The sequence below is a fragment of the Myotis lucifugus genome, unplaced genomic scaffold (genome assembly GCF_000147115.1).
Source record: "Myotis lucifugus unplaced genomic scaffold, Myoluc2.0 scaffold_145, whole genome shotgun sequence".
NCBI classification, from domain to species: domain Eukaryota; kingdom Metazoa; phylum Chordata; class Mammalia; order Chiroptera; family Vespertilionidae; genus Myotis; species Myotis lucifugus.
In genome coordinates this window covers 2,280,782-2,302,116 of record NW_005871193.1, presented here as the reverse complement: position 1 = coordinate 2,302,116, position 21,335 = coordinate 2,280,782, and the positions used below count along the sequence as shown (strand labels likewise).

Below are 21,335 nucleotides of genomic sequence, written 5' to 3'. Positions count from 1 at the left end.
CATTTGATGTGATTATCTCATTGACGTCTCACTCCTCTCTATAAAGTGAGCACTGTTATTATTCCCATTTAAATAAGAAAAAATGAGATAGAGAGGTTAAGCAACTTGTTAAAGACATAGCATCTTTAAATTACATGACAGGGTATAAAAAAGGCACATGACCCCAGACTCAGCCATCAAAGCAACAGTCCCTCCCATTATGATCTCTACAAATTACTGGGATAGAATGTTCTCTTGCCCATTGTCCTATTGTGAGCAAAATAAACAATGGTGACAAATAATTCCTTGAGTTGTTGATGGAAAAGTTACACTAAACCTGTATGCAAGCAAACAGCAAACCTGATCTTGACTCCCTCCCACCCCCACAACAGTTTTCAAACTGGGAATCCCACACCACAGGCCTCCAGCATTGGCAGGTGGTGCCCTACACTGCGTGAGGCTCACTTCCTGGTTTTTGGAATCAGCCCCTGAGAGCCTACCTTCATGCCAGAGCAAGTTTCCATGAAAATTGTGCTCCAGGCCACAAGAAAATGTACCGCCTGTAGGCTATTTCCAGAGATATACAAGAAAGTGGGAACAGGGGCTGCCTCAAGGAGGCTGAGTTTTGTAACTGGGAGAAAGAAATAGGGGAGACTAATGTTTCTATATACCCCTTGTACTTTTGTTTGCTTTGGGTGCCATTTGGATATAGTAATTATTTAAAATAAATAAATCATATGTTTTTGTTCTGCCTCTAGCTGGAAAGAAACGTTATTCTCAATCCCTGCATGAGAGTTCTTCCCACTTATCCGTGGGCTGGAGTTACCTTTGCATTGAGGAGGCGGACCAGACCAGCGTGAATAACTGCAGGAGAGTATGGGATTTCCAACCAGAGTGTATCCTCTGTCACATTCATATTTAGCCTCATTAGCTGAGAATGTGTGTGTAGTTAGTTTATGACGTCCATGGTCAATGACAGGAGGATAAGAGCAACCTTGTTGGGAAGACATAAAGTGAGAGAGCTTGAGCTTATAGGACATAAACAACAACACATCCCAGAATCTGTGTGGTTTCTGTAGGCTCTGTCCTGTCCTGCCATCTTCTCTGCCCAAGGGATCACTTAGCCAACCCCAAGTACCTGTGCTGCCCTCCCGTACCCTCAGGATGAAGAACCTTGATGGCACTCTAATCGATCACATGGTGGTCATTTCTATAGTCTTCAAAAGTATAATCTGAATAAACAAAATTGGTAGTTGATCCATTCTCCATATTGGCTCATTGACCTGTGTGGTAACAGCAATCACATGCAAAATGGCCAAGTAGAAACTATTGATCTGCCCCAGACTCCTCCCCCAAAAATTAGAATTCTGGACAATTACAGTAGACTGTTGAACACTCAACATTTTAGCCCAGTGATTCCCAAAGTGGGCGCTACCGCCCCTTGGTGGGCGCTGCAGCGATCCAGGGGGGCGGTGATGGCCACAGGTGCATTTGTTTTAACTTTTTTTTGTATTACCTTTCTATTCTGAGTTCAATAAATAGTTTCATAATTTCAAACTTCAATGTTTCTAATTTACACCTTTCTTTACTATATTTTACAAAAAAGGTAGAAACATTAATACATATATCTTTCTGTTTAATTGCTATTAAAATTTTTAAAAAATTAATTTCCAGGGGGCGCTGAGTAAAATTTTTTCTGGAAAGGGGGAGGTAGGCCAAATAAGTTTGGGAACCACTGTTTTAGCCCCTACTACAGACCCTGTACCAGATATGGTAACTTTGCTTTAATATGTCTTCAGGGAAATGAGGCCAATGTTTTAGCAAAGGCCTTCTTTCCCACCCTATCAAAAAAGAAGATCAGAAACAATCTGCTCACACATGAAAGGCAATTTTACCCATGTCCTATGAAAACTCACCTGCCCCTCTCATAATAGTTTGAAGTTATTATGAGCATCTGAACATATAAAGAATATCACATTAATCCAGTATATCAGTGGCATCATATTAATTCTATTGAATGAGCAAGAACATGCTAGCATGATGTGAGATAATGTAAATATATATATTGGTCTCAGCCCTCAGTTTCTAAGATAGAGATCCTGAAACCCTTGCAATTTCCTTTCTGATTAGAGCACTAAGAGCATCTTTTATTCTAATGAGGTGACTCTGGGTGAACTCCTGGGAGGCGCTAGTCACCAGGACCAAACCATGATTAGAAGTTTGGAATCTTCCCCTTTTCGGGAGAGAGCCTGGAAACCAAATTAATACTTGATCGTGTCTACATGAGCAAGCCTACATAAAATTCCAAGAGTAGGGAGTTCAAAGAGCTTCCAGATGCGTGAACACATCCACCCACCGGGAGGGTGAAGAACCACAACTCCATGGGCACAGAAGCTCCATGTTTGGGACCCTCCCAGACTTTGCCCCATGTATTTCTTCATCTGGCTGTTCATTCATCTCCTTTATCATATCTGTTAATAAACTGGTAAATGTAAGTATTTCCCTGAGTTCTGTGAGCCACTTTAACAAATTAATCAACCTCAAGAAGGGGATCCAAAGAACCTCTGATTTGTAGCCAAGTTGGACAGAAGTTGGGGGTAATCTGGGGTCCTACTCCTTATGATGCCATTCAAAGTGGGGTGGTCCCTGACTTGTGGGAGTGAGCCCTTAACCTGTGGGATCTGACACTACCTCCAGGTAGTGTTATGAATGAATTAAATTGTAGGACACCCAGTTGGTGTCATTAGAATTGTGTGATGTGGAAAACCACCCACAGAGGTGGTGGCCAGAAGTGTTTTCAGTGTCCCATGTGAGTAGTAAAGAAGACATGGGAGAAACACAAGATGAGAAACACTGGTTTTTACAATTCATATAATGATCTTCCAGAGTATAGAAGGTAACAATTCAGGTATTTGCCACACCGGTAAATTGTTAGATGTCCAGGGTTCGGGGCATGCTAGGCTATCCCATCTAAACTCAAGTTGAATTATTGTAAATGGTACCATGTGCCACAAGGAAGGAATCACAATGCTTAGCATGACTTTTCAGATCCTAAAGGCAGCATATTCCATACTTGGGAATACTATTCCAACCCATATGGTAGTGACAGAAAAGACTGTCAGGTTTGAATAGGGCCCAAGTTAGGAGAGGGCTCTGTGGCAAGTCCAGTCAGCAGTGCAATCCTCTCTGTTGCTTGGCCCTAAGACCCTGCAGAGCCTAGTGTACTGAGGTGGCTACAGTAGAAAAAGATGCAAATGTCAATGGGACAATCACACCATAGGCCCTTGAAATACTGAAGCAGGGCCATGCACTGCAGCATAGAATTACGTATGTTTTGAAATACAATTCCTGGCATGTTATTTAGTCTTTTTGTTTTAAATATATTCTATTGATTTTTTACAGAGAGGAAGGGAGAGAGATAGAGAGTTAGAAACATCGATGAGAGAGAAACATCGATCAGCTGCCTCCTGCACATCTCCTACTGGGAATGTGCCCGCAACCCAGGTACATGCCCTTGACCAGAATCGAACCTGGGACCCTTCAGTCCGCAGGCCGACGCTCTATCCACTGAGCCAAACCGGTTTCGGCATGTTACTTAGTCTTGATCGTGACAGCTCTTGACCTTGGGTCATCATGTGACCATGCAGCCCGAATCACTCATTATGAGCTGAGTCTGTCAGACCCATAAAGTTATAAGGTCAGGCAGGCAAGTATCTGTTATAAGATGAAAGTGGTGCATCTGGGATTCAGCATGAGCAAGACCAGATGGCACAAGCAAGTTGCACAAATAAGGAGCCCACATCTTGCTTATACCCATTCACTGTGGCACTAGTGCCTCTCTCTTAGCTCGCACTTATGGCTATATGGGGTATCCACTGCAAGCAAGCTTACCCAACAGAGGAAAGCTTGTCCCTGGCTCACAGAAGAATATTAGTAATATGTGTGTACAAGCTAAATTAGATGGAAGCTGCATAGAGCCCAATCAGGGTGGTCTCAAAGGTTAGTAGTAAGGGGAAATATTTCTGACAGGCAGAGATTTAGGTGATATATCTGCTCATTCTATTTTTTAGAAAAAAGAAGTGGCCTAAGATAGACTAAATTGGGGTTTGTGGCCTGGAATGAAGAATGGCTTGTCTGTCATAGCCCCTTAAGGACTAAGATTGGAAGATTGGCACAAGGATATCTGGGAGAGAAGCAAGTGACTGGACATATGGGAGTGGCCAGAAAGTGTCAAGTTTTTATTTTGTATGTTAACACCAGCCATGCACCCTCAATTTAAGAGGCATTAAACAAATAAGTAAAAAATAATGCCTCAGCCAGCTGAAGTCAGCCATCCTCTGTCACAGGCCTCAGCAGAGCTGTCACAAGAGGAAAAGGATAAAGTGGTCAAGGCGACATGGATGAAGGACAAGCATCAGCCCAACAGCATGGACTCCCACTTACCAAGGTTGACTAGCAATTGCTGTCACTGAATATCCAACCTGCCAGCAGCAATGCTAAGTCCCTGATATCATCCCTTGAGACAACCTAAAGCCACTTGGTTGATGACTATGTTGGATCCCCCTTCCACTTGGAGGGACAGCTATTTATTCTGACAGAAATAGACAACTATTCCAGGTGTGGATTTTCCTCTCCTGCCTACAGGATTTCAGTCAGCACTGTTATCTGAAGGATTACAGAGTGTTTAAACAATTGGCAGAGGACCCCACTACATGCCACCTACAGCAAAAGAGGTATGATTTTGGGATGCAACCCTGAAATGCACTCCTTATGTTACAAACGGTGTCGCCCGGAACCTGCAGACTTGTTAGGACATTGGGATGGCCTGTTAAAGGCTTCGCTGAAGTGCCAGTTGAGATAATGGGAGTTTACAATAATGGGGCTTTACAATAGTACTTACAGTAACTTTAACAACACAGTATTCACTTTAAATCAAAGATCAGCCTTTATATGGTACTGGGTTCCCAATTTAAAAAATAGAGTCCATGAGCCTAGAAACCAAGAGATGGAAGCAGGAGTGGCCCCATTTATATTCACTCTAAGTGAACTTTTGGGGAAAATGGGCTTCTCACCCCTGAACCCTGTGACCTGCAGATAAAAAAGCGCTAGTAGGCAAAGTGGAAACACTTCAACTAAGGGAGACAAGATTCCCATTGATTTCTCAACTGTGACTGATACCTGGTCACTCTGAAGCTTGTTTGGGCTCCTTATTTCAGAGGGAAAGGCAAAGAATCACTGTTCAGGTGGCGGTGATTATTCCTGGTCATCAACAGATAGGGTTATGGAAACACAGCGGGAGATGGGAGGATTGTGTTTAGTACTTAAGTGCTCTTGGTGAGGGAGAGGCAGGCATCTCACAGTGAGAGACAGGCTGAAGGAGGGCTTAGACTGCAGGGGTGGGCAAACTTTTTGACTCCAGGGCCACAATGGGTTCTTAAACTGGACCGGAGGGCCGGAACAAAAGCATGGATGGAGTGTTTGTGTGAACTAATATAAATTCAAAGTAAACATCATTACATAAAAGGGTACGGTCTTTTTTTTTTTTTTTAGTTTTATTCATTTCAAACGGGCCGGATCCGGCCCGCGGGCCGTAGTTTGCCCACGGCTGGCTTAGAGGCAGCAGAGGAAGGAAACAAGTTCAAATAGATTTGGAGTCTTGTTCTACAGGTTAAGGAATATGGACCAGAAACACTGAAAGAGAAGAGAATAAATACCAAGAAACAGAACACAATAGTTCAGAAGTCTAGCTGATCTATTAGATGGGGCCTAGTTTCACTGATTCAGGAAAGGAAACCAGGAAGGTCAAGAAATGGGAGCAACCATTGGGGAGAAAAGAGAAATTTGGACTGGAGACAGTGCAATTAAACAAATGCATCCATTCTAAGAATCATGCAGAGCACAGAAATTCTTTTTACCCTTCCTTTAATAATCACCAATACTTTGATATAAAGAAACTTCTAAAATAACATAATTCCATAAGCTCTTACTTTCTTCACATGTTGGTGTTTCTGGACTCCAGGTGCCATCTCCTTGGCATGAAGCTTCAGAGTTATGTTGCCCATCACATGAATATAAAATAAAGTCTCCATAGAAATATTCACACTTATTGGCCAAACCTCTTCTCTGCTGTCTTTGCAGAATGATTTTGCCATGCTTCAGCTGTGGTACTGGACAACAAACCTCTAAAAAATAAAAAGTGAGGCTATAAAAAGTGAGGTTAGTAAAATCACCATGAGGAGGCTCCTATGGCTAATAACCTCATTTCCACCTTTAGAAGAGTTCGCCTCAGAAGAGAGGTTGGGGAAACAGACAAGGGTCCCCGAGACACCTTGAGTCCTCACTCCCTGTCCCTAGTTTGCTAAAGTAGTTCAATCCAGTCACTTCCTTCCAATTAAATAATTGCATTAGGGGCCTCCAAAATGAGAAGTTGGATGAAACCTGGATGAAAATGTAAATTTTCAAAATTATTCAAGAGCAATGACAAGTAACACTTATCTCCTTAAGGCTTCACTAGGGTCACATCATTATTAAGCTTTCTAATAACTTATACTTCCCAAAATGCAGAAGGAAGAATGTTCTCAAAAGTTTATATTGGCTTCCAGTCAAGATGGTGGCATAAGTAAATGTAGTACTTGCCTCCTCCCACAACCGCATCAAAATTGCAACTAAACAGAACAACCATCATTCAAAACAACCACAATCTGGCTGAATGGAAGTTCTACAACTCGGAAATTAAAGAGGAAGCCACATCGATACTGGTAGGAAGGGCAGAGATGTGAAATGGGCTGGTCCCACACCCACATGTGGCAAATAAAAATCAGGAGAGCCCCTCAAACTCCAAGCCCTTGATGGTCTCTTCCGGCAATAGCAGTCATCCTGTTGAATTAATATAATCATAAATTTAACTTGAGAAACACAAGTATACTTGAGCAACAAGATGCTAGCATGATGTGAGATAATCAAAATATATATAACTTTATATAACATTAAAAATATATAACTTTGCCGAAACCGGTTTGGCTCAGTGGATAGAGCGTCAGCCTGCAGACTGAAAGGTCCCAGGTTTGATTCCGGTCAAGGGCATGTACCTGGGTTTCGGGCACATCCCCAGTAGGAGATGTGCAGGAGGCAGCTGATCGATGTTTCTCTCTCATCGATGTTTCTAACTCTCTATCTCTCTCCCTTCCTCTCTGTAAAAAATTCAATAAAATATATTTTTTTTAAAAAGAAAAAAATATATATATATAACTTTAACAAATTAATCAAACCCTAGGAGGAGGTTCAAAGAACCTCTGATTTGTAGCCTAGTTGGACAGAAGTTGGGGGGTACTCTGGGGACCTACTCCTTGTGACTGGCATTCGAATTGGGGTGGGACCAGTCTTGTGGGAGTGAGCCCTTAACCTGTGGGATCTGACACTCCTCCAGGGAGACAGTGTTATGAATGAATTAAAATTTAGGACACCCAGTTGGTGTCATGAGAATTGTGTGATAACATTCTGTTTAATTCACCTGTGTACACATCAACAGCTTCCATATAACCTCAGATTAAGTACCTTCTTAGAAATATAAAAAATAGCTCTTGCCCTGGCTGGTGTGGTTCAGTGGGTTGGAGCATCAACCCAAAAACCGAAAGGTCACAGGTTTGATTCCTCATCAGGGTACACACCCAGATTGTGAATTTGATCCCTAGTTGGGGTGCATGCAGGAAGCAACAGGTCAATGTTTCCCTCTTCCTCTCCCTTCCTCTCTCTCTGAAATCAATAAAATCCTACCCTTAGGTGAGGTTTAAAAAAAAAAAAAAAGCTCTTAATCTTCATGAATAACATATGTATGGAGTTCTGTACTAGGCTCTTCAGGTAATATTAAGAGCCATACTTGCAATATACTTAGATGAGATATAGCCATTTAAATAGCAACACTATAACACCAGTCACACAAGTGCTAGGAGAGTAGGACAACAAATGAGTTCTACCGTAAAAGGTTGACAGAACTGAGGACTGGTGTGTCGGGGGAAGATGTCCAGGAATGATTTGGAGATACATGAAGGATGAGTAGAAGTGAGTTGCTGATAAGATAGTAGAGGCAGACCAATATGGAGGCAATGAGCAAAGTCTCTGGCCTCAGAAGGTTGTTACTTTAAAGAAAAGGGGAGGCAGAATCAGAAAGGGAGATTTCAAGTCAAAGTTGACAGACATTAAATGCCATTTCATAGGATTAAGGCCATTGATAATGGAAGATTTCAGGAAACAGGAGAGAAAGAGACAGGGAAACATACACATAAAGAAATAATTGAAAGATGTTGACCAATTTAATAAGGTTTTCTTCTGTTACCTCAGACTCTAAGAGAGGGGAACTTAGAGACAACTTGGAGGCCTGAACATCCCCTGGGCAGAATGTTCTTCATGCTGCGCTGACTCTCCAACCTAAACCTAGTGCTACTCCTCAGTAATGTTCAGGTGTTTGAGGGAAAAATCACCTTCCAGATAGAAATTCTTCCTTAATAAGCCCATGCTTTCCCCCACCTCTCTCATTGATGGAGAAGGCATGGCTTCCACACTTTCAAATCAAGCTGCTGGCTCACATGAGAACATTCAACTATTATTTTAGATTCAGAATTTTCCCTCGAAGCAATATCAAATCCTACATTTTTTATGCCATGATAGCCATTTTCAGGGAATATGCATAGAAATATCTTTATAATGAATATGCATAGAAATATCTTTATAATGAAGATGAATTCTCTCAATAAAAAAAAAATTCTAGCACAGGAGGAAAATATTTTGCTTAAAGGACATTTCCATTGAGATAATATAACAACAAATTAATTTCCATAACAACAAATCTTGGAACAGTTCTGGTTAAGTTCTTTTACACTCTTTTATTTATCCTTCATTTGTAAAAAATTTTCTCCACTTCAATAACAATGCCTTATATTTATATAATTTTTATAGTTCTCCAAGTGCCCTACCTTTTACTCTAGAAATGCTAAGTATTTGTGATAACAGACAATATTTTTCCTTACTGATGAAATTCCCTCCCCTCAATGAATCACTAACTAAGATTGCAGATGGCATAATTAACTTAGTTAGAAGGTAAATGTATTGTAAACATTTTGGAGCATTGAAATATAAGAAATTGATTTGAAAATTAAAGATTATTCCTTGCTAAAGCAGCCTCATGAGAATTTTTACATATCAACACAATTATTCTAGACATAATAACTGCCACTATCTAGAAGAATTTCTTTTATATTTTAAAATTCTTCATTTTATTAATAACGTAGTTCATCTTACTCTTTCAAAAAGGTTATAAATTACCACCACTTGACTACATTTGATGAAGTGTTGTTTGGTATTTTTCTTTATATCTTAGAGAAACTACCTCCTTTCCCCAATAACCACTGTACTCACCACACAGGCCTGAGGGGCACAGCAGTAGGGTCAAGACCCCCAGGAGGTACAGGGCTGGGAGAATGCTCTGCAACTTGGGGGGCATGGTGCAGAGTCTCAGAGGTGCCACACTGGGCTCAGCACTCTTAGACACCTCGAATCAAAATGAAGAAATGTTCTGTAAGTAACCGTCAATATGGTGCCTAAGCCAAGGAACTCAGCCTTGGCAAAGGCCCAGCACTGTGTCACGAAAGCGGGAGGGGGGTGCAGGGGGAGTGACTAGAAGACCAGGTGCTTTTATTGATTTTTAAAATATTTTTAGAGAGAGGAGAAGGGAGAGGGAGAGAGAAACACCAATGAGAGAGAAACAAACGGAATGAGCTGCTTCCTGCACATCCCCTACTGGAACTGAGCCTGCAACCCTGGCATGTGGCCGCACTGTGAATCCAACCAGCTACCTCTTGGTGCATGGGAGGAAGCTCCAACTACTGAGCCACACCGGCCAGGGCCCCCTCCCTTTTCTAAAAAGAAAGGAAGAACTTACGATTACAAAATGGTGCCAGCTTTGTCCATTCGCCATTCGGAAGGCAGTGCGCTCCGCTCACCTTTCCCCTAATTTTCGCATAACCGGGATCGCAATTGTATCTTACTATGGATCCTTCAGGAAAAGCTGTAAGACTTTCCAAATCTGGTGTAGCATTAGGTACATCTGGGGGGATACCACAGTCACCTAGAAATGAAAAAAAAATGGAACTAAAGAAAAGACCACTTTTCAATAGATAGCAACATTCCCTTCTCCACGCAAAGGGAAGCAGCCATGGTTTTTGATACACACGTAGCATTTCGATCCAGTGCGGACTGACATTCCAACAACTTGGTAGGCTTCCAATCTTGAAATAAACCCCTTCCCTCCGTTATTTTTTGAAGCGGTTTAGTATTTCTCTCCACTTAGATACGGTTGCTAGGCGCACAATAAAGACTGGGTCCGGGTTGGAACGTTACACCTGGAGATGTGCAATTAAAGGTGTAGCTCCAGGTGTGGTTAGGGGCCCGCGGGGTCGGTTATGTGGCCTCCCACCCTGAAAGAGATGTTGGGGGTTGACAATCCCTCCAGCCCAGCCCTGCCTTTCTGCTTCCCAGTGTTGGCTGCTCTGCAAACTCAGCCGGTGCTTCCTCAGCCATCAGCGCCTCATCCTAAAGTCACTCCTACAGCCGTGCAGTTGGGGTCCCGCACAGCAAGACCCCTAATAGCTAACTTTTTAAAAATATATATATGTTTCATTGACTTTTTTACAGAGAGGAAGGGAGAGGGATAGAGAGTTAGAAACATCGATCAGCTGCCTCCTGCACACTCCCTACTGGGGATGTGCCCGCAACCAAGGTACATGCCCTTGACCAGAATCAAACCTGGGACCCTTCAGTCCGTAGGCCAGCGCTCTGTCCACTGAGCCAAACCAGTCAGGGCAGGAGCTCTCATCTTTAAAGGTAGAGGATGTCAGGGGACCATTACCAACGCCCATACCCTTCACCTTCCCAGGGCCCCAGACTTCGCGGTTGTCATGGAGACTGACCCAGCCCCTCCCACTCAGGCTAAGGGCTCACCCCGCTGGCCTGGGTCAGCGGCCCCCACTCACCCCGCGCCGCGTGTGGACACAACAGCAACAGGAACAGCAGCAGCGGCAGCAACGACAGGGTCAGCCAGCCGGGGAGGCGCAGCACTGCGGGGGCGCCCCTCCGGGCGGGACGCATGGCGCGGCGACGGGGACACAGCGCCCACACTCGGCAGCCTCCACAAAGAGATCCAGCGGCTCCCGCGTCCAGCTGTCGGTAGCCGCCGAGCGCAGTTGTCCTGCAAATCAATTTAAATTAGCGCCCTGGGTGGCTCCAGGGCTCTGAATCACCAAAGGGTGGGGCAAAGAGCCGCTGGAGACCGGGCTTTGCCCGGGGCAGGTCCTGGGCGGAGCCAGGGCGGGGGCGCTATAGTCACTGGCCCCTGGGGACCCTTAACTGTGGACCAGGGGTCCTGGGCCCGGAGACCAGCTCCAAGCTATCCCAAATCCAACATTTTTTATGCCATGATATCCATTTTCAGGGAATATGCAGAGATATCTTTATTACAAAAATGAATTTTCTTAGGTAAAAACAAATCTAGCACAAGAGAAAAATATTTTGCTTAAAGGCCATTTCCAGTTAGATAATATAACAACAAATTAATTTCCATAACAACAGATCTTCAAAAGTTCTCTCAAACTCTTTTACTTCATCTGTAAAAAATTTTCTACATTTCAACAACAATGTCTTACAGTTATGTAATGGTTTATAATTCTTCAAGTGTCCTTTATTTTACTCTAGAAAAGTTACTATTAGTGATAATAGACAATATTTCTGCTTTGCTGATAAAATTCCCTGCCCCCACTCCAAGAAAACACTAAGATTGTAAATGGCATAATTAACTTCTTTAGAAAGTAAATGTATTTTAAACATTTTGGAGCATTGAAATGTAAGAAATTGATTTCAAAATTAAAGATTATTCCTTGCTAAAGCAGCCTCATGAGAATTTTTACATATCAACACAATTATTCTAGACATAATAACAGGCTATATCTAGAAGAATTTCTTTTATATTTTAAAATTCTTCATTTTATTAATAACGTAGTTCATCTTACTCTTTCAAAAAGATTATAAATTACCACCAATTGACTAAATTTGATGAACTGTGGTTTGGTATTTTTCTTTATATCTTAGAGAAATTACCTCCTTTCCCCATAACCACTGTACTCACCACACAGGCCTGAAGGCACAGCAGTAGGGTCAAGACCCCCAGGAGGTACAGGGCTGGGAGAATGCTCTGCAACTTGGGGGGCATGGTGCAGAGTCTCAGAGGTGCCGCACTGGGCTCAGCACTCTTAGACACCTCGAATCAAAATGAAGAAATGTTCTGTAAGTAACAGTCAAAAAGGTGCCTAAACTAAGGAACTCGGCCTGTGTCACCAAAAAGGGAGGGGCAGCGGGAGTGACTAGGAGACCAGGCGCTGAGCTCAGATCTGTCAGGGTGAGTTGATACGTTTTGAGAAGAAGAGTCTGGAGCTTGATGCAAGAGCCCTGTGGGCTTCTTTACATATTTACTATTGTAACCCCAAGACTTCATTGCTATTCAGATGGTAACGGTAATGAGTTTCTTTCTGGACATATGATTCCTCTCTGAGTAAATGAAGGCAAAAGGTACCAGGATTGCAGGTCCTGATGCACAGGGTATGTGGTGGGCTCTCCAGGAATTGCAAGGCAGAGTATGAAAGAAAGGAAACTATCTGAGAAACAGTCCTTGTCCAGGAAAGTGGTTTCTTCAATTTGGAGTATGAATTGCTCATAGAATCAAGTTTTTTTTGTTTTTTTAAAAAAATATATTTTATTGATTTTTTACAGAGAGGAAGGGAGAGGGACAGAGAGTCAGAAATATCTGATGAGAGAGAAACATCGACCAGCCGCCTCCTGCACACCCCCCACTGGGGGTGTGCCCGCAACCAAGGTACATGCCCTTGACCGGAATCGAACCTGGGACCCTTCAGTCCGTAGGCCAACGCTCTATGCACTGAGCCAAACCGATTATGGCAGAATCAAGTTTTTTAATGTAGAAATTTAAATTTCTTTCTAGGTAGCCTATGGATTACCAAGAACACACTAATATGAGTCTGTGAGGAAATACTCAAGAATCTAGTCCAAACAATAATTATTCTTTAATACTTCAATGGGAGCCTCTTTACTTCCTGGGTTTGCTGATATACATGAAACACCAAATGACTCACTCTATGAAACCGTTCTGGTGTGGGAACTATGCTAGTCTGTGTCTGCGCCTGAGAAGCATGCACTGAAAGGAAAATGGCTGGAGATGATCAATTAAGGAGAAAGGAAGGTTCAGTGTGACTTTTCCACTGTCTGGATGATGCTGGATGAGGATGAAGCCCAGGGCTTTGTCTCTGAGCAGTAAGAGACAAGTGAATGGAAGGCGCATTTGTTCTGCTTCGTGAATTGGTAACCCCAAGAATAAGTGTCTCTTAACCATCGAAGACTGCCTGACTGTTCATCCAGATTATTGCCTAAATTGTCTCCTTGAGTGGGACAGATGAGACTACCAACCTGGAGTCCATATCTAGCCCACCAGCTGTGGATATCTGTGCTTAGATTGTTGCCTCAAACAAATGAGTAAGCTCCAGAAATTGTCCTAAAGGGACCTTCACTACTCAGCTGAACTGGAATGACTACCATTTGCTTATCTCTCCAAAATGCTTCTCTCTCAAAAATAAATGAGAAGAATTACCAAATATAACTGAGGGAAACTCATTGGAATGCTGAGGAAAGCACAAATAAATGTCAACTTCCTAGAGATCAAGGAAAACAAAGCCACCAATGGCTACTTCCTTTAGAAAGAGGAATCACAATAAAGAGAAGTGATTTAAAGGATTAACCAGAAGCCTGCTTTTAATCTTTCAGCAGGTAGGGTACCAGAACTTTATATAAATTAGCATAATTAATCTTCAAAAAACCCTAGGACATAGTTTTTACCTTCCTCATTGCATAAATGAGGAAACCAGTTTAGATAGAAAAAGTAACCTGCCCTCAAACCGCTTAGATAGTTAGTAGCTACCAGACAGGTCAAATTCTGAGCCCTAGACTGATTTGATAATACAGGCTTTTTCTTTATACCAAAATAATTTCCACTTTTTGGGCAATGTTGGCTTCCTATAAGGACAATGAATCAGCCATTTGGGAGTAAATCAACACTGTTGGGCCTTCCCCGATGGAATGTCCACCAACAGAAGCTATTGGTGATGTAGTTAATGGCATAGATTTGTGACCTTCTCCAGAGAATGTGCTGAAATGGCAGGAGCCTCCTCATCCTAATACTTTGGAAGTTATACCCCAGCCCACAGGAGCAACCAATGCCCAACTAATATTGGGACACAAAAGCCCTGATTCCTTGCCTCAAGTCTGGACAATTCTGTGTGCTGAGCTGGCATGGCCTTGGGTGAACCTGAGTGGGGGCGGTGAAGGATAAAGAAAAGACAGGCAAGAAAAGAAAGCTGGGTCTGGGTGGGACGCTGCCCTCTCTGATGGAGAGAGAGCATCACAGCCGGCAAGCGAATCTTTATTTTATGGCCAGATTCCACAAGGCAAGGTAAGGGCGGGGTTACAACAGTCTCCTGGGTTTCGAATCTACTCAATTACATGCACCTGATCAAGCTTTGTTTACTTACTGCACCTCCCACAGCCTATATCACTTAGCCACGGGGGACCACAGGTTCGGACCACAAGGTCAAGCTTACAACTATAGCCTTTGGCTATAATTGTGCTGGTCCTTGCACGTGGCTTTGCCATGAGAGGATCCTGCCCTCTCATTGGTCCCAGGCTCGAACCTGTCCAAACGCTGTAGCCACTCGCCACCTTCTGTGAGGCAGTTTATTCGCTAGAGCTCACCATGGATCAAATGAAGGCTACACTAGCTGAGAACACATCCTTGCTCAGCTCCTTTGCTACTTCATTGCCTTACAGTTTTGGGGTCTGTGTGTGTGTGTATGTGTGTATGTGTGTGTGTGTTTCCTGATGAGCACACTATCAAAAGTTTAGATACATCTAAATCCATTCTGGAGAAACTGACTGAAGACAGTTTGTACCACAAGTAGACCTCAAAGGCTAACTCTAAGAATTGGATTCTATAGTTGGATCACCCACCAGCCAACTGGCAATCACTGGTCATGGGTGAATACTGATAGTCCTGCTTGCTGTAGCATTGCAACTATGAACATGTTCACCTGGTAAGTGCCAGGGGATGTAGATGGAAGGAGGTGCATTGGCTTGTGCAATACCTCGGGCACTTGAGAGGGGCAGTGGAAATGGCCATAATGGTTGTGAAACTGGGTGACTGAGTGCCATTAATACAGACTCAGTGCACTTAGCTGAAATAATGAGAGATCAAAGCAACCAATCACAACTTAAATCAAAGTGTGAAAGCCAGAAGGCCTCTTTGTCAATATTTAAAGGAAGTTTGTCTCAGGTAGCTGGGAAGCTAAACTAAGGCCATACTAAGGATAGAATCTTAAAAGGCCAACAAATTATCCAAGTATTTGGATAAAAACACTTTCAAATATGCAGGAACTCAAAGTTTTACTTTCTATTAGGAAATACATGAAGAAAGAGGAGAACATGAATTCAAAAACCAAAGGCAGACAGAACAGGAAAGCAAGTACACACACAGGAAAACCTTCACTGCATGTCACAGTGTGTGGCAGACACTGTCAAAGTGTGTGGCAGACACTGTCAAACTCCTGTCAAGATCACTAGGGCCCTCTCACTTTGGCACACTCTGGACCACTTCCAACCCCAGTGTCTGCTTTCTCTGTCCATATCTCTGGACGTTACTTCACACAGTCCCATAGGTGCCATTGGGAACCAGTGTCAGCTTGGTCAGGAGCATGCCTAGCTGGTCTGCAGTGTGGGTCAGATGTCCTATGAGCAAGACCTATTGGCTAATTATACATTGTCTTCATTATCTTCATTCAGAGGACGAATCATACTTGGGTTCCACACACATTCACAGGGCACTCAGCATAACTGAGCTCCTGTCAGCAACAGCAATAATAATCCCCTCAGCAATGCTCCCTCTTTAAACTGGCCTTCCTTCTTCATCTTACTACCCACCCACTCTGCGTGCTCTCTGAGGCCACCTCTCAGAGAAAATACTGGTAAGTACCCACAAGTCCTTGCCTCAAGGGAAACTCAAAATAAACATGAAGCAAAAGGAATTCCTCATAGCAGGAGCAAGTAATGGCATTCAACACCATGATAGATACCTCCCAGTAAGGGGGTTTCCCTAACAGTCCAAGCCCCTCTGTGAGATCTGTCATTTACTGAAAGCCTGCTCTACGCCATTGCCTCTTCAGAGTATGTTTGGGAAAATTAAACAAAAGAGGCCAATGTTAACCATTAGGTACTGTGTACTAGGGAAAGACAAGAGAGCCAGTGGAGCTGAGATATGAGTGAGAACCCAAGTCCACATGCAAGACCCATACAAAACAAGGAATGTAGTAACTTTATGTAAAAACATTGTTGGGTTTGTATATAGACCTCATTGCAGAGGATGCAAGGTTGGAGGAAGTGGTGAGTGGAAGTGAATAGAGCCTCCGAAATACCTCGAGATATAAAAGCGATTCGCATGGGGTGTCTCCTTGTGTGTGGGATAGTTGCTCAAGGTTTTTTATTTGTCTATTAAAGAAAATGAGAACCAGATCAGATGGAGGACTTGCGAATGCACAGGGGGCTTTCTGGTGGGCTTCACATTCACCGAGCTTTCAGAGTTTGATCTCTGAGGATGAAATAAGTGGGTCAGACACATATAAATGCCCTTCATATAAGATGAAGTCAAGAGGCAGCCTTAGCAAGTCAGAGACGAAGCACTTGGGGGTTTAGAAAGGGCACAAATCTCTGCAAATAGGAGAGAGTGGACAAGACTTTTGGGGCTTGTTGACATTTAATCTAAATACTGAGGCCCTGGTGATTTGCCCATGGGGAACATGCAGTAAGGGAATCCTTGGAAATATAACTGACGCGAACCCAAGTCTATAAGCAAGACCCATACAATACAATTAATGTAAATTATGTAAATACATTTTGGGGTTTGTATATGGACCTCATTTCACAGAGTCTCAATGACCACAAAGACAAAAACTGTATAAGTAAATTTTTAATGGAAAAATGTGCACTTTGTGTCCAAAAAAAGCAAAAATGTGAGCCACAAGATTATCAACAATTCTATAATCTCAGAGCACTAGCAAAAAAAAAGGCAAATTACCATTTTTAGGTATTCATTACAATGCAAAAGAATGGCAGAGTTGCTAAACTAAAGTGACCCATATTGAATGGAAGGCAGCAGGGCACCATATCATGCCTCTTCCGGGAAAAATCAGAGTGGTGACTACAGAATGGATTTCTGCGCTTTGTCCCTCTGCAATTCCAGGAGTTCAATCTCCAAAGACAATTTATACAGCTCCAGGGCCATCTTCACATCCTCCACGCTAGGGAGACACTGCGTGAGTTCTCTGCCTGCTATCACTTGCTCACAGCCTGCAGGGACCACCTAAAAGAGATACAGGTGGTGAGTGGTTGGGAGGCTTCTCTGAGATCCTGACAATGCAGCACAGAAGGTCAGGTCCAAGACCACCCCCAGGATTAATGGGAGAGCAGGACAACCAGGAGACCCCGGGCCCCACTGTAGTCTTCCCAGAGGGATCTAGATCTTCCCGAGACAGCTTTCCACACGGCCTCTGTGGGGACAGAGGCTACTTCGGCTACTCATCCAGACATGGAACACAGTGTGTTATACAATCAGGAAAAGGAAATGTAGGAGTACTCCCAGGTCTCTGAGAACCTCCTCTCCTTAAGGGGCTTGGCGTTCCCCGTTCTCAAGTGAGAGCAGGAAAACCTGCCATCCTAATGTGTGCTCCGAGGGAAAACGAGAGAGTCCTTTTGAATGACTGAGAAATGAGTCCTGGCAAGTCAGATCTGGCCTTCGCTGGCTGTGACAGTGCTTTGGGGAGGCACCATTTTTAGGGATTGAAGGCACAGGGAGTTCCTTGAATTGTGCCACTTACCCACTCACACTTGGGCACCTCTGGGTACCAGGTCCTGTCCTCTAAGCAGGTGATGTTTTGGGGACCCTCGATAGCATAGCCAGAGTCACACCGGATGGTGACATTTTCATTTTCAACAAACTGATCCTTATCCACAAGCAGATTCCCATGTTCTATCTCTGGTGTCGGACATACAGCTACGAGGAAAGCACAGTTAAGCAATCTGTAAGCCTAAGAAAAGAAGACATGATCACAGGCTAGGATTATGAAAATGAACTACACGTAGGTGCTGCTCATTGTCTTATGTTTTTTTTCTTTTGAGAGCAATAATATTAGCTTCCATGTACATTGAGCATTGGCTCATATCATTCTTCAGGGCTCACCATTTGATGTGATTATGTCATTGACGTCTCACTCCTCTCTATAAAGTGAGCACTGTTATTATTCCCATTTAAATAAGAAAAAATGAGATAGAGAAGTTAAGAAACTGTTGAAGACATAGCATCTTTAAATTACATGACAGGGTATAAAAAAGGCACATGACCCCAGACTCAGCCATCAAAGCAACAATCCCTCCCATTGTGATCCCTACAAATCACTGGGGATACAATGATCTCTTGCCCATTGTCCTCTTGTGAGCAAAAGAACCAATGGTGACAAATAATTCCTGGAGTTGTTGGTGGCAAAGTGACACTAAACCTGTATGCATGCAAACAGCAAACCTGATCTTGACTCCCTCCCACCCCCACATCAGTTTGCAAACTGGGATTCCCACACCACAGGCCTCCAGCATTGGCAGGTGGTGCCCTACACTGCATGAGGCTCAGTTCCCGGTGTTTGGAATCAGCCCCTGAGAGCCTACATTCATGCCAGAACAAGTTTCCATGAAAATTGTGCCCAGGCCACAAGAAAATGTACCGCCTGTAGGCTATTTCCAGAGATATACAAGAAAGTGAGAAGAGGGGCTGCCTCAAGGAGGCTGAGTTTTGTAACTGGGAGAAAGAAATAGGGGAGATTAATGTTTCTGTATACCCCTTATACTTTTGTTTGCTTTGGGTGCCATTTGGATATAGTAATTATTTAAAATAAATAAATCATATGTTTTTGTTCTGCCTCTGGCTGGAAAGAAATGTTATTCTCAATCCCTGCATGACAGTTCCTCCCACTTATCCATGGGGTGGGTTACCTTTGCATTGAGGAGGCGGACCAGACCAGCGTGAATAACTGCAGTAGAGTATGGGATTTCCAACCAGAGTGTATCCTCTGTCACATTCATATTTAGCCTCATCAGGTGAGAATGTGTGTTTACTTAGTTTAGGACGTCCATGGTCAATGACAGGAGGATAAGAGCAACCTTGTTGGGAAGACATAAAGTGAGAGAGCTTGAGCTTATAGGACATAAACGACAACACATCCAGAATCTGTGTGGTTTCTGTAGGCTCTGTCCTGTCCTGCCATCTTCTCTGCCCAAGGGATCACTTAGCCAACCCCAAGTACCTGTGCTTCCCTCTCGTACCCTCATGATCAAGAACATGATGGCACCCTAGTAGGTCCATTCTCCATACTGGGTCATTGACCTGTGGGGTAACAGCAATCACATGCAAGAAGACCTAGTAGAAACTATTGATCTGCCCCAGACCCCTCCCTCTTAAAGCAAGGAAAGTCAATTTAAAATATATGTCATATTAACCAATGTCACTCCATAAATTTACTTTAAAATAAAGTAAGGGAGAAATTAGTGCCACTCTAAAGTTGTAGAGGTGGTCATTATCATCATATCTCTATTTATTTCCCCAGTCAGTTTACTACAAAAATTAGAATTCTGGACAATTACAGTAGACTGTTGAACAGTCAATATTTTAGCCCCTACTACAGACACTGTACCATATATGGTAACTTTGCTTTAATATGTCTTCAGGGAAATGAGGCCACTGTTTTAGCAAAGGCCTTCTTTCCCACCCTATCAGAAAAGATCAGAAACAATCTGCTCACACATGAAAGGGTCAAGATCATACATTTGCCATTTTACCCTTGTCCTATGAAAACTCACCTGCCCCTCTCATAATAGGCTGAAGTTACATGCGCATCTGAACATATAAAGAATATCACAGTAATCCAGTATATCAGTGGCATCATATTAATTTTATTGAATGAGCAAGAAGATGCTAGCACGATGTAAGATTAGAGAAATATATCCCCTCAATTTCTGGGACTAAGATCCTGAAACCCTTGCAATTTCCTTTCTGATAAGAGCACTAGGAGCATCTTTTATTCTAATGAGGTGACTCTGGGTGAGCTCCTGTGAGGCGCTAGTCACCAGAAGGACCAAACCATGATTAGAAGTTTGGAATCTTCCCCTCTTCCAGAGAGTTCCTGGAAACCGAATTAATACTTGATCATGCCTTCAGGAGGAAGCCTCCATAAAATTCCAAGAGTAGGGAGTTCAAAGAGCTTCCAGATGCGTGAACACATCCACCCACCGGGAGGGTGAAGAACCACAACTCCATGGGCACAGAAGCTCCATGTTTGGGACCCTCCCAGACTTTGCCCCATGTATTTCTTCTTCTGGCTGTTCATTTGTCCCCTTTATCATAGCTGTTAAAGGGTTAGTTGAAGTGCAGGTGAGAGACAGTACTTTACAATAATGGGGCTTTACAATATTACTTACAGTAACTTTAAGAACACAGTATTCACTTTAAATCAAAGATCAGCCTTTATATGGTACTGGGTTCCCAATTTAAAAAAATAGAGTCCATGAGCCTAGAAACCAAGAGATGGAAGCATGAGTAGCCCCATTTATATTCACTCTAAGTGAACTTTTGGGGAAAATGGGCTTCTAATCCCTGAACCCTGTGACCTGCAGATAGAAAAGTGCTGTTAGGCAAAGTGGAAACATTTCAACTAAGGGAGACAAGATTCCCATTGATTTCTCCACTGTGAAGGATACCTGGTCACTCTGAAGATCCTTTGGGCTCCTTATTTCAGAAGGAAAGGCAAAGAATCACTGTTCAGGTGGCGGTGATTATTCCTGGTCATCAACAGATAGGGTTATGGAAACACAGCGGGAGATGGGAGGATTGTGTTTAGTACTTAAATGCTCTTGGTGAGGGAGAGGCAGGCATCTCACAGTGAGAGACAGGCTGAAGGAGGGCTTACAGGCAGCAGAAGAATGGAAGCAAGTTCAAATAGATTTGGAGTCTTGTTCTGCAGGCTAAGGAATATGGACCAGAAACACTGAAAGAGAAGAGATAAATACCAAGAAGCAGAACACAATAGTTCAGAAGTCTAGCTGATCTAATAGATGTGGCCTAATTTCACTGATTCAGGAAAGGAAACCAGGAAGGT

At 43.1% G+C, this 21,335-nt stretch overlaps 1 protein-coding gene across 8 annotated transcripts in view; it reads right to left on the bottom strand.

Annotated features, from left to right (window-relative positions):
• C4BPA (complement component 4 binding protein alpha) overlaps window positions 1–21,335 on the bottom strand; it is a 55,960-nt gene that overhangs the window by 14,855 nt on the left and 19,770 nt on the right. Inside the window, exons 10-12 of one of the 8 annotated variants that reach the window (XM_014460977.2) lie at window positions 19,177–19,344; window positions 18,012–18,187; window positions 17,299–17,497 (exon numbers count right to left, since the gene is read on the bottom strand). The exons of 4 other annotated variants lie outside the window; for them this stretch is intronic. In XM_014460977.2, coding sequence (XP_014316463.1) covers window positions 17,336–17,497; window positions 18,012–18,187; window positions 19,177–19,344 — 506 coding nt within the window. In that variant the 3' untranslated portion in view covers window positions 17,299–17,335. Of the gene's footprint in view, window positions 1–805; window positions 974–17,086; window positions 17,498–18,011; window positions 18,188–19,176; window positions 19,345–21,335 lie in introns of those variants that run through there. 3 more of the 8 variants (XM_014460976.2, XM_014460981.2, XM_023759016.1) reach the window with 3 other exon arrangements.